The 14,064-nt window shown below is 41.0% G+C and overlaps 1 protein-coding gene across 1 annotated transcript; it reads right to left on the reverse strand.

The window, feature by feature from the left end:
* On the reverse strand, positions 1-1,341 carry LOC110286429 (E3 ubiquitin-protein ligase RNF168-like). Its single transcript, XM_021152769.1, has one exon. The coding sequence runs from the start codon at positions 1,339-1,341 to the stop codon at positions 1-3; it is 1,341 nt and encodes a 446-aa protein (XP_021008428.1).
* Between the last annotated feature and the right edge of the window lie 12,723 nt (positions 1,342-14,064).

Consider the following 14,064-nt stretch of genomic DNA (forward strand, 5'->3'; position numbering starts at 1 on the left):
TCAGGTGTTCTTATCTTTGGAATCGTCTTTCACTGAGGTGTCTGGACCGGAGGCATCACTGTGGAATGGGTAGTTCAGCAGGGACTTTTTAGCCCTCCTTTCCCACGTTTCTTCATCAAATGCTTTTTGAAGCTCCAATGCAAATAACCTATCTTGTTTTTCTTGTACATGCTTCTTATAATACAATTGTTCCAAGTCTATCAGCTTTCTGGCAATGGGATTTTGTGTTTCCTTGTCATCCAAGTAAGATTTAGTGGGTATTTCATAAGAAGTGCTAGCTGCTGCTTCAGAAGCCGATTCCTGGTGCTTTCTTTTAGAAGTATGTTTACTGCTCGAAGGAGGGGGCATTTTTCCTTTTTCCTTAGTTGTGCAGTTTCCAATTCCTTCTGTTATGCCTGACTCATTGCTTATATTCTCTACCTGGGCAGAAGAATGAGTGGTAGCTTCAGGTTTAATGTTCTTAAGTGGAACATAAGAGTTGTCATTGGAGCAGCTTGGTTTTGATGTCTCATCTTCTGAACTCACTTTTGCACCATAGCTATAAAATATGGAGTCACGTGAGCTTAAAGTACCTTGTTCAGGATTCTCAGGACCTGTTGACAAAGTAGCTGCTGCTGGCATACTTAATTCCGTTTTCGTTTCTTGTCCCCCGACAGACAAGAGAGTTTTCTTGCCATATTGCACAGTTTCATACTGCAATGCTGACTCAAGCTGAGGAGGGGGAAACTTCGGAACATTGTCACAGTGCTTTTGTTTACACTTTTTTTTTCTTGGCGATCTGACTGGATCACTTGTGCAGCCCTTTTGAACCTCTTCCTCCTTTCTTGGCTGTTGTTCTTCCAGTCTGCGCTTTTCTTCCAGTACTATTTCCTCCTCCAATTCCTGTGCCAGTAATTGCCTTATATATTCCTCAGTGGCTTTGTTTTGTCTTTCCTTGATGGCCTGGCGCTCGGCCTCCATCCTAATCATCTCCTCTTCATACTCTTTCCTCAATTCCCCAGGATTACTTAGCACTCGAATTGGAGGATCATCATTGAAGACAAATGCGCTCGGTTCTTCCCCAGGGAGCCTATGTCTGCATTCCTCTGGGTACTGAGTTTGAAGTCTTCCCCACAGTTCCTTATTGATAAAACTGTTTATATGAGTATGGTGCCGAGCCCATGAAGAGATCAAAGAGCGGCAGAAGGGGCAGGATACATTTGTTTTCCTCAGAAGTGCTTTAAAGCATGCTTTGCAAACTGTGTGGTTACAAGGCAGAGTTATGGGCTCAATGAGGAATTCCATACAAAGGAGACAACGGCAGTCTTCTAAAGACAAGGGCTTGGCTTTAGATGAGGCCATTTTAACAAATTTACAAGGTCCAAGTAACACCAGTACCTTATTAACAAGGTCCAAGTAACACTGGTACCGTGGCCTGACGCTGGAGACAAGGAGACTCGCCTTCCTTAGCGGCAACAGTAATGGAGGCGAAGTAACGGTCACTGAGTGGATACTTCCGGTCTGTGATATTGATATCTGGTTACGGTAGCCGAGAGGCTGCTCCCGCTTCCCGCGAACACTCTAGAATGCCCTTTGCTGTTTTCAGTCGTGAGAACCTGTGACCAGTCTTCATAGTATTTCAGAATGGATCCGTTTGAGGAAACTTGGCTACATGGCAAGGGACTGCGTTCATTTCAAGCACCTGTCTTTTTTTTTTTTCAGTGAATTCATTCCTAGCTGAACTTTATTCACAAGTCACGTTGAGAAACACTGCCTGACCCCGACATAATAGCACCCAACTTGGACATATTAGCTTACAAAATATTGAAAATGGTGCCTGTAAAACCCTGCTACATTTCTCTGGAGCTATGGCTGAGGGTTTAAGAGCACACTGGCTGCTTTTTTCGGAGGACCAGGCTTTGATCCCCAACACCTATGTGGCTGTTCTAACTCCAGTTCCAGGAGACTCGGTGCCCCCTTCTGGTCTCCAAGGGCACTGTATGCACATGTTGCATAGACATTTATGCAAAGCATTCATGCAAAATAATAAAATAATTTTTAAATACCCTGTTTTACTTTCTAATAATTGCTCTTGTGAAACCTATTTTATCACAGAGACTTTTTTAAAATTTTATTTTAAATTTTAAATTTTATTTGTAAGCACGTGAAGCAAACTAGGAATTTTTGTAATATTTAGGAAGCTTGAGACCATCCATACTCTGTTTTGTAGCAAGAAAAACATTATCCAAGAAATAAGTTAGTATCTTCTTTCACCATGAGAATCAAGTATTAGTTGTGTTTCTTTAAAAATATATTCTCTTTTAGTTGACACACTATGTATACAATTGTGGGTAAAAATTAATACACACACACATACATACAGTATGCAATTGGCATACCAGTCTCCTTTAAAAAATTACTCTTTCTGTGTTGGAACATTCAAAATCCTACTTTTGTAGTTATTTTGAAATGTATGTGTCCTTAATTGCTAAGCCCTTTTGCTGTGGGACATGACAGTTATTTTTTCTATACCACTGACCATCCTTCCTGTAGTCTCCTCTTCTAAAGCTCTAGAAACCACTACACATTACCTGAACGAGATCAACATTCCATCTTCCACATACAAATGAAGACACGCAGTATTTGTTTTTTCCCCATGCCTGATTGATTTTGTTTAACGTAACGTCCTTTGGTTATACAACGTCCTCTGGTTATCCATGTGCAAAGGATATAATTTTGTTCTTTTTATGACCAAATAGTATTCCAGTATACATCGCATTTTCCTCATCCATTTACTTGGCTGTTGTGAATAATTCTGTAAAACCTATCCATGAGCATATGTCTTTCAGGCACTGCTTTCATTTCCTTTGGGTATACACCTAATGGTGAGGTTGCTTGATCATATGGCAGATGTATTTCTATGGTTTTGAGGAGCTTCACTATTTCCAAAAAGGCTGTACTACTTTCTTTTCTAACTAATTTAACCCAAATTTAGAATGACAGTTTAGATAGAGCTGGCCTTTCCAACTTTTAAGGGCAGGCAGTCTTTAAAAAAAAAAAAGGTGTGGGGGGGTATAATTGCTTGCTTTTGCTGGTGATATTTTATAAAAACATTAACATGTAATTACTTAACTTTACAGAAAATATGAAATATCATTATCTTTTAGCACTATAATTCAGTCATTCACTCATCTTGTATATAAGAAGAGAATATCCACAGTATGGTAATGGTTAGTTTATAATTTTCTTCCATATTTAAAATATTTTTATCACATTTAAAATTTTAGTTGTGTGTGTGTGTGCTTCCTGAGTGCTCAGATTTCACGCCAGTACCACCATACTTGGTTGAAGTCTGTGAACTCTAAATCCCATTACATATCTTAAAAAATAAAATCCCTATGAATTCTGAGAAGAGCATTATCTTCCATGTAGGGCAACATCTTTTACTTTAAAAACATTTTTAAAGTTTATTTTATACGCATTGATATTTTGCTTGAATATATGTTTATGTGCCGTGTACCTGCCTGGTGCCTGTGCAGGATAGAGAGAGTGCCATGCATCTGTAACTGGGGTTATAGAAGATTGGGTGCTGGGAATCAAACCCAGTTACTCTGGAAGAGCAGTCAGAACTCTTAAACAGGGAGACATGTTTCCAGCTCCAGTTAAGTCTATTTGAACCTACGTTGTTCTGAGATATTCACCAGAGAAGTTGTTTGGACATGGGTTTAAGACAATAGAGAATCTGTATTAGTTGGCAGCTCAGAATCTCAGTATGCTCCAAGCTTTTTTCTCAGGCCTTTTAAGCAAAAAAAAAAAAAAAACAAAACAAAAAAAACAAAAAAAACCCAAAAACCTAAAACTAAAAACAAACAAACAAACAGACAGACAAAGAAAAAAACAAACAAACAAACTATGTTCTGGGTTACCATACTTTAGTTAACAAGAACAGTTAGCCAGAAGTGGAACTATAGAGGACAAAAAGCAATTTAGTATATTTAGAGACTTTCCCAGAACTATGGGCTTTGATGGACTAGGTCTTTGTTTTCATATTTGAATGGAGGTGACACTATCTACTTGCTATTTATGTCCTGAATGATATTTTCATCATGGACTCAGTTGTGCTCAGGTCTCGGGCCCTGTTACATTCTATGCTGATCTCAGTGAATGAGTCAAATTGTGGACTCATCCTGCTGTAAAGAGGAGTGGTTGGTCCTAAGGACCACTAATTTTACTGAATTGACACATAATGCCCATATAGTTTAAGATACAGAGCCTGACTGAGCCTGACTGTTACTGTAAAAGGATGAGAATTAAAGGTCAAGATAGTGCTGATAGCAAAGTAGTTAACCAAGGGGACCAAGATAAGAGAGACTGATACCAGTTATCTGATTAATCTCTCTCTCTCTCTCTCTCTCTCTCTCTCTCTCTCTCTCTCTGAGTTTTTTCCAACCATGGCAAGATTGTTTTTTAATTACTCTTGATCAATTAACATAGAAACAAGTTTTTCCCCCAAAAGCCAGACCTAGTTTCCTTTATCTCATAAGTAGTAAATCTAAGCCTCTACAATCTGGTAAGATCATTTCCTTAAAGTAATCTAACTTGTTTTAATACTTTTAGGCCTGATCAACCTGCTTATTTTAGAAAGCATGGGAAGAAGCACATTTAGTCAAGCCATTTGTAGCTGCCCACCACGAGGCTTGGTAATATTGCTGTTATCCAGATGAATTAACCCATAAAACAATAGCCAACATCAGAATTAGGAGAAGTGTCTAGGCTAAAGGTTTTGGCTATTAGATAAGTTTCAGCCTCTTCTAAGTCTTCTAACATTAATTTAGGTTGTTCCCAGTCACAATGAGTTTTGTTAGTTAATGGGCTGACAATCTGTTCTGTTCCTATCACTGTGTATTTCAGGGGCTGAGTGTCTAAGCACAAACAGCAATCCTGGCTAATTTCTGGCTGGGAATTATTAACTCTGTTCCCAGAGTCCCATCCTGTGGCATAGAGTCTGATTCCCCAGGATTTCCCTGTTTCCCAAAGGCCAGATTTTTTTCTAAGGGAATTTCCAGATTTAAAATTTTATGGCCATTACATTACATCCTATTGGGTATTTTTTGAGCTGTGAGGCTTCTTTCTATATATACATTCTTGCTTTTTCAGGAAGCCTGTTTTACAGTTTTTACAATGGAAACGCACTTGTTTCTGGCAGCTAGGAGCCACAGCCTTAGGGCATGCATAGAATTGTAAACTCTGTATTCCTATCTCATAGTTCCTTTCTCCAACACAACCAGACACTTAAAGTGGGCATCAGTGAGCAAACAAAGGTCAAGATGAATATGGGTTGCTGGTCCATAATTACACTAGTTAATTTCTACCCTGTATCTGTGTTCCCTAGTTCCCAGGTCCAAGCCTGAGGGCAGTAGGGGTTGGGCTATAACCATTGAATTCATACCACACATATGAATAAGGAGGAGGTAGAGGGGCAAAAAGTGGAAGGGCCTGGGACCTCAATGAACCTTCATTTTAATGGATGTGTAGTCCGTTTGGCAGAAGCATCTGGGGCTTTCACTTTTTTGAGTGTCGTGGATCAGTGGTGTAATGCCAGCAACCTTCACAGCCATAGGATGGAGGGAATCACTGTGTATGGTCATTTCCAAGTTGGTTTCACTGTCCCTTTGGCTACATGCTGCTTTAACCTAGCCAATATCACCGGGGGAACTGGTGTTAGACTCAGAAATCAGCTGTGTCTCTTAGACAGACCAATGAATAGCATTTATGGAGCACTGAAGGACCTATATTGAGTTGAGAAAGGAATGAGGAGATCTTCCAAGCATAAGCCCATAATTTATGAATCCCTCCCTATATGTGGGTGAGGGGCCTAAAGCAAAGCAAAGGAAGGAGGTCCATCCACCCTTCATTAGACTCTAGTGAGAGTTTTTTTAAGTACTTTTTAACATCCTGTTTATTTTTTTCACCTACCACAAACTGAGGTCTATATGCATAATCGAGATTTACAACCTATGTCTAAAGCTTTAGATATTAATTGAGAGGTTTGGCTATGAAAGCCAGGCCATGGTCAGACCCCATTGCTATGGGTAGGCAGCATTATGGGCCAGGATTCTGAGGGAGCTTTGTAGTTACTTGCTGAGCTGTTTCAGTCCAGGTGGGGAATGCTTCCACCCCACCTAGAAAAGGTACTTTAAAAACTAGCAAGTGCTTGTATCCTCCTCAGGCAGGCTGATTTTGGTGAAGTCGGTTTCCCCAGAATTTGTGAGGGTGTTGGCCTCTCATTGGAACCCTTCCTGGGAAAGGGGTCTCTACTTTGGATTTCTCTGAGCACAAACCTGGCAATCTGGCTGAGATGTTCTCTGCTCCAGGCTGTCCACTGTAAGTATAGCACACCTTGGTCTGAGCAACCCAGAAAGTTGCATGGCCCCCAGGGGAGTAGCCTGGTGAAGGTCCTGCCAGTTGTTTCTGGAAGAATGATCTTTTCCCCTGGTATCCTCCACCAGCCTATGGCTTTGGCTGTCCATTTCTTCTTCTGTATCTTCTATTTCCTCTGGGTTACTACCATAGAGTCTCGGACAACACCTGGTCAGGGCGTGTCATCAGAATATCAATAGGCCCCCCTGGCCTCTGTGTCTGGCATCCAGGTCAGCAGCCCAGTTACTTCTTGCCTCAGTGGACTCAATTAATAGGAGAAGCCAGATAGCCTCCAGGAGGGCCAAGATTTTCTCTTTGGCTTTAATGTCCTTTCCTCCAGTGGTGGGAAACTCCTTTCCTTCTATAGATCATACCATGGACATGCATAGCCACTATTTGTATATATGGTGGTAGAATTTTCTTTCCCTCATCCTAGAGCCTGGGTTAGATCACTCAGTTCTGCTCTCTGGGCTGAATTAGCTGGCTTTGGCCCAAATTGTTTCATTTAAAGTAGCTACTGTGACTCCCATGCACCTACCTACTTTCATTTCAACTTGTGACTGTCATGGGTGAGCACACACTGGTTATCATCAAGCAAGAGGGTAGCAGCATTGATGGTGGTGGGTTTCTCAAATAGCACTCTAAGGTAGTTCAGGAGTATGACTAAGGCCTATTATGGATCACACAGGTATTAGACAGCCAGTGTTCTGTTATTCCTCAGAAGAAGGTCTCAGCCATGTTTGGGGGTGCTGTGAGTATAAGATCCTAATCCAGAGCTAACTTGCTTTTTACTTCTATTAGACTAGCAGCAGCTACCATAGCTTTTAGACAGGTGAGCTATCCTGTGGGTACAGGGTCCAATCATTTGGACAAGTATGTTACAGGTCCTATCCATGGCCCCAGAGTTTGGGTTAAAATCCCTTTTGTACTGTCTTTTGTATTGTGGACAAACAGATGAAAGGGTTTTTGAGACATCTGACGTGCTAGGACTGGAGCCCAAATCAGAGCTGGTTTTAAAGCCTCAAATGCCTTTGTTTAATCTCAGAATAGATTAGGGGCTCAGTGCCCCAATTTGGGCTATTGTTTAGAGGCTTTGCTATTTCCACAAACTCTGGTATCCAGGCAATACATAAATACATCTAGGAACTTTTGAACCTGCCTCATAATCTTTGGAGTTGGGATCTGAAAGATGATGACAGCAGTCCTATGCTGTGACAGGCCCCTTTTGTCTCCTCTCAGCTGGTAGCCACCATAGGCATCCTCTGACATATACAGTTTCACTTTTTTAGTTTCTGTAGCCCAAGGTCTGTTACTCTTGAAGCATTCCCTTTTATATTCAGGGTTTTTTTTTGGGGGGGGCTCCAATAGAAGGCAGGAGGTCAGCATTTAGTATCCCATCCAACAGAGTTAGCGAATTTTTAAATTTAGGAGGAAAATATGGTCCTCCCTCTGGGTCTGTTCATTTAAAAGTGAAGCTCTGTTGGCTCACCTCTGCCAATGGGGTGCTGAAGAACACATCTTTCAGGTCCAAGACAGCGCACACCTGTTTCTCTGGAAGAACCAGACCTCATAAGAATCAAGAGTCCCAGGTTTCTTCACAGGCAGGAGATTCCTGGGTGAGTGCCATGGCACCAGGATGTCTGTTTCCACATGCTAGATATTATGGCCTGCAATTTCCCTTTTTGTTTCCAGGATCCTCGGGTATTGTTTAATCTGATCGATGTAGCTGAACTGATTAGTTGACTAATTATAGGAAATTAGTGTTGGGCCAGTCATGAGAGGTTGGTTTCTGCCCATACCCCAGGGGAATCTCTGCTGCCAACCTGAGAGATCTTGTATCTTTCAGTTAGAGGCAGAACTTTCAGTTAGGAGATATTTTCTAACACAGGGTAAGACACCAACATTTTCCTAGGTATCTATAAATCTCTGTGTCACTGTCCAGAAGGTGATGGTGGCTTTTGGTTTATGCAAAAGCTTTTGTCTCCCAATCAGACCTCTGCTGTTAAACACCTTTTGGGCTACTTCCAACAACTGGAACCTTTTTATATGTGTAAAGTTTTCTTTTTTCTAATATCTGGGGCCAACTGGGTGATAAATGAAATCTTTTTAGAAGCCGTCTTTAATCCTTTTTTTAAAGTGCCTGGCAAAAATTGTTTAAAGTCTCCTTGGTCAGTGTTGGCTAGAAGGACAAATCTGCTCTGTCCAGGCTATGTTTTCTGGCAGCAATCCTCCTCCCTGGCCCAAGGGTGTTTGTTTTTTGTTGTTGTTGTTGTTTGTTTGTTTGATTTTGGTTGTTTTTTGTTTTTTTTTCAGACAATGGTGGGTTATGAGTTTTGCAATTATACAGATTTTGTTGTTGTTGTTGTTTGTTTGTTTGATTTTGGTTGTTTTTTGTTTTTTTTTCAGACAATGGTGGGTTATGAGTTTTGCAATTATACAGATTTTGTTGTTGTTGTTGTTGAAAAGGAGTCATAAATTATGAACGAAAAAGGAGTGGGACTTTCTCTTTTCCTTGGGCTCAGCCCGGGGGAACATTTCCTCTTCCCCCAGCACTGTTTGGAGCAGGCATGGAGCAGAGGAATGCTCACCTGGAGGAACTATTTCTCCCTCTCTGTGTGCATTCTGCTTAGATGGTAGGGGCCTGGATTAGAGCGTTGGCCCCTCTCCACCTCCACAGAGGGACCAAACCTGATTGTGAGCAGGAGTCAAGCAACAAAACAAGCAAGTATCCCAGCTCCCTGAGTGAAAAAGTTGAAGGTTTGAGGGGGTGGGATTCCCTGGGAAACCTGGCAGAGGCAAAAGGATTCAGCCCCCCACCCCACGGGAGTGATTACAGGTCTTAAGTTCTCATATCAGAGAAAGCTACTGATCAATACAGGGAAGCAGAACTGACCACACACACACACACACACACACACACACACACACACACACAAGCATATACATGCATACCCAAGCACATGCATGCATACACACAGGTACACACACACACACACACACACATACACACAGTAAAGACAACCAGGAGTGGCCAGCACACATACATACTTCTGAACAGTTAGGGGGAACCCAGTTTCACATGGTTCCCTGACATTGGATCAATAGCCAAGTCCAAACAGAATGTGTCTTAACCAGACTCACCTCGAGATGTGTCAGGCCAGGTGATTTTTCTAATTTGTTTTTGTTTGGGTGTGTGTGTGTGTCATGCCCCTCTAAAACATTAGGTTACAATTAATCAAAGGGAGTGCTGGGGACCTGAAATATCTCAGATTGTGCACCTCTAGAAGTCCCGTGACCATTGTTACTCTTCCTCATTCTGAGGAGCTCTGAGGCCTCCCCGTGCCCATCCCAGGTGTCTCAAGGTCTGGTCTCTGGAATCTCAGTGGAATTTCCAGAAATGTTGTGGGATATTCACCAAAGATGATTGCTTGGGTAGGAGTTGGTCATGGGTGGGGGGGTCTCATAGTCCTCAGTGATATAGAATGATTCAGTTCATTCTGGTCAGTGCCACCTCTAGGCTACATGCTGGCCAGCACGTACACTGTGTGTTTAGGATCCCAGTGTAGCCCAGAGCCTTTCTCAAGATGAGCTTTTAAGCATAAAAACCATGTTCTGGGTTGACATATTTCAGTTAACAAGAACAATTGGCCAAAAGCAGAACTACAGAAGCTTAAAAGCAAGGTTAGTACATTTAAAGACTTTCCCAAAACTATGGACCTTGATGGATTAGGTCTTTTTTCATTTTGGCAGGTGGTTCTGTGAACATGTGAAGTTTTATGTCTTGAATATTACCTTTATCATAAAGTCAGTTGTGCTAAGATCTTCGTCCTACTAAGGTCTGGGGACCTGTTACAGTGTGTATGTCTTAGTTATGGTTTCTATTGCTGTGATAAAACACTACGACTAAAAGAGCACTTTGATGAAGAATGGTTTAATTTATCTTATTGCTTGTAGTCCCATCATTTAGAGAAGTCAGGGAAGGAATTTAAGGCAGAGGCAATGGAGGAATGCGGCTTATTGGCTTGTTCTTTATGGCTTTTTCAGCCTGCATTCTTGGAGCACCCAGGACCTCCAGCCCAGAAGTGGCCCTGACCACAGTGAACTGAATCATTACATATCACTGAGGAATAACACACTCTATGAGACCCCCTCCGCCCCTGGGCAAGCATTAAGTGCCTTTAGCTTCTCAGTTAAAAATAGAACCTTTTAGCTGGGCAGTGGTGGCACATACCTTTAATCCCAGCACTTGGGAGGCAGAGGCAGATGGATTTCTGAGTTTGAGGCCAGCCTTGTCTACAAAGTGAGTTCCAGAACAGGCAGGGGTATACAGAGAAACCCTGTCTCGAACTCCCTCCCCCCCCCAAAAAAAAGAATGGAACCTTTTGAGCCACTCCCTATACATGATGGCTGTTTTTGCTGGGAGTTCTTGGGTGCAACAACCATGTCGTGTTCTGAAGATAACATTTCATGACATTCCTCCATCCTTTGTCTCTTCTGTTAAAAACCAGCTCTTCTGAAAAAAGGCTCAAGGCTTTAATATACTAGAAGTAAAGGATTATAGTAGCTTAAAAAAGAATAGTGTGTGTGTGTGTGTGTGTTACAGAAATTGTGAACCTTTAATGGAAGGAATAGTATGATCAAAGCAAATAAAAATGCTAGAAATATGGCTCAGTGGTAAGGGCACTTGCTGTGTAATCATGAGGATCAAATTTCAAATCCTAGAACCTTTATAACAAACTGGATGTCCTCTGTATACCAATATGTAGAGTTCTGGGTTAGGAGGGGACAGAAAGGTTTCTGGGGCTTGCTGCCTTCCAAACTAACTGAGAAAATGTGAGCTCCATGTTGAGAGAGAGAGAGAGAGAGAGAGAGAGAGAGAGAGAGAGAGAGAGAGAGAGAGAGACTCTGACTCAAAGGAATGGATAGAGGGTAATAGAAGAGGCACCTGCTGGCTGATTTGGGCTTCTTGTTCACTGTCTACAGACATGAAAATGAACAAATCTTTAAAAATATGACAAATAATCAAAATCATAATGGTTATAAGATGAAAATTTATAGTTGCCAAAGTACTGGTATATAAGGGATTGCTACATCCTGGTTTTATTCCTTTTGGTATATCTATATATTTGTAAAACATGCTTTTTAAACCAAATTTAAAATTTGAGTTAGGATCGTTTATGCATTTTGCATTTTCTTCGATTGTTGTGTCCATGTTCTCTATGGAGTCTTCTGCACCTGAGATTCTCTCTTCCATCTCTTGTATTCTGTTGCTGATGCTCCTATCTATGGCTCCTGATTTCTTTCCTAGGGTTTCTTTCTCCAGAGTTGTCTCTCTTTGGGTTTTCTTCATTGTTTCTACTTCCATTTTTAGATCCTGGATGGTTTTGTTCAATTCCATCACCTGTTAGATTGTGTTTTCCTGTAATTCTTTAAGGGATTTTTGTGTTTCATTTTTAAGGACTTCTACATGTTTAGCAGTGTTCTCCTGTATTTCTTTAAGTGAGTTATTAATGCCCTTCCTAAAATCCTCTACCAGCATCATGAGATATGATTTTAAATCTGAATCTTGCTTTTCGGGTGTGTTGGGGTACCCAGGACTTGCTGTGGTGGGAGTGCTGGGTTCTGATGATGCTGAAAGGTCTTGGTTTCTGTTAGTAAGATTCTTTCGTTTGCGTTTTACCATCCTGTAATCTCTGGTGTTAGATGTTCTAGCTGTCTCTGGCTGGAGCTTGTTCTCCCGTGATTCTGTTAGCCTCTGTCAGCACTCCTGGGAGTCCAACTCTCACCTGGATCCTGGGGTCAGAACCCTCCCTGGAGGCCGACTCTCTTCTGGCAGGGAAGGTGCGCAGAGGTCTGGGTCTCAGCTCTGCCTCCTGGCTGAGGATGAAGGCCTGAAGGTGCCCTGTCCAAGAAGCTCTGTTGCTTCTGCAGCCCACGTGCTCTCCTGCGTGGACTAGTCTCTGAGAGACCCGGAATACCCCAAATTTGAAATTTACTAGGTAAAAATTTAGTGAATGATCTATGAATAATAAAAATATCAGAATGTGTCACATAATAATAGTTATGTGATATATATATATATATATATATGAATAGTACATATAGTATCTATGTATATAATAACTACCTGATGATAGAAAATGCACCTCTAACTGGATTATGATAAAAATAATTAACGTACCATAAATAGTATGTGTTCAGTACAAGTTAAGATGCTTCATTGAGTTGTACTTTGTTTTGAATTGTTCTCATTTAAGTTTTCTATTTGTAACAACAACAACAACAACAAAATCCTGGGAGGTAGAGACACGAAGGTCAGGAGTTCAAGGCTAGCTTCACCTACATGAGTTTGAGGCCGGCTTGGGCTACATGAGACCCTGTCTTCATAAGAAAAAACTTGTTTGATACTTTGCCTTTCAAACAGCCTGAAAAGGCCCAGGACTCACCAAAGCACTCACTGTTCAGTTTCCTTGTGCTGCCACCTAGTGGTACTCAAGTTACAATGCAGTGCACTTCCTTTAACTGAAAACTTGTAAATTCTCTTCTTTCTTTCTTCTCTCCTTTTTTTTTCTCTCCTTCATTTCCTTTATTGCTTAGAGCTTGAGGTGGAGCTCAGGGCCAGCCAGGTGCGATCTGTACTATTGAGCTACTTATCTTGGCCATTGATTTTTTAGGGGACAGTGTTTTGCTATATTCATCAAAATGGCCTCATTTTGTGATCCTCCTGCTGCTGCCTCTCCAGTGCTGTGATTACAGGCATTAACTACTTACATGCCCAGGCATAGTAAGTATAATAATTACTGGTTTTCCTTTTATTTTTTCAATTTTTCCTTTCTAAAAATCTATATAAACAAGTTATGAATATATAGACATGTTTCTCTATGTAAATATATGAATATATAAACATGTACATGTATGCATATATACATGTGTAGGAGTGTGTGTAAGTCCTTTCACAAAGATGCTTTTTTGGATCCATTTTTCCTGAAGAATATATTGCTATATTTTACATGTTAAAAAACACTATATGAGTGGACATTATATAGGCCTGGAGAGCTGAGCGTAAGGCTCAATGTTAGAATAATCATGGCGACCCTGTCAAGTCCTGAGTTTGACTAGTATGGTTTAAAAAAAAGATATTTCAGAGACATAATATTGTCATAACATTCATAGGTTAACAAAATAGTGTAAGGATGCCATACTTATTTTAGAGTTAAGGTTAAGATATAAAACCATCATTAATATAACAATAGCTATACGCCAAGGCTGGTTGATATCCATGTGACACCTCCCCTTTTCTGAGAACGGAAGGAGGGGTGGATGCATGAAGAGGGCATGAGAGGGACTGGGAGGAGAGGTGGGAGGGGAGGCTGTGATCAGGATGTAAAGTAAATAAATAATTAAATTAAAAAATAATGCTTAACCAACCATTACAAGCTGGAAGCTTGTTGGTAGATAGGAAATTTGGTGTTTAGCATTAGATGTACCCTTGGATGAAAATGCTGGCTCTAAGGGTAGGATTGTGGGAAGTGATTCCTTGTATGAGATTCTGAAAACTAATAAATCCCTAAAAGAACAGTACATCAGGATCATTGGTGTAGCTGTAAAAGCACAGCTTTCACCTCAAAGGGGAAAATAATGTATTCCGGGGCAAAATATAAGTAA

Source organism: Mus caroli, chromosome X (assembly GCF_900094665.2).
Source record: "Mus caroli chromosome X, CAROLI_EIJ_v1.1, whole genome shotgun sequence".
Taxonomy (NCBI): domain Eukaryota; kingdom Metazoa; phylum Chordata; class Mammalia; order Rodentia; family Muridae; genus Mus; species Mus caroli.

Bases quoted from the DNA above. Each gene is read 5' to 3' on its own strand.
- LOC110286429 (XM_021152769.1), bottom strand. From the start codon at position 1,341: ATGGCCTCATCTAAAGCCAAGCCCTTGTCTTTAGAAGACTGCCGTTGT.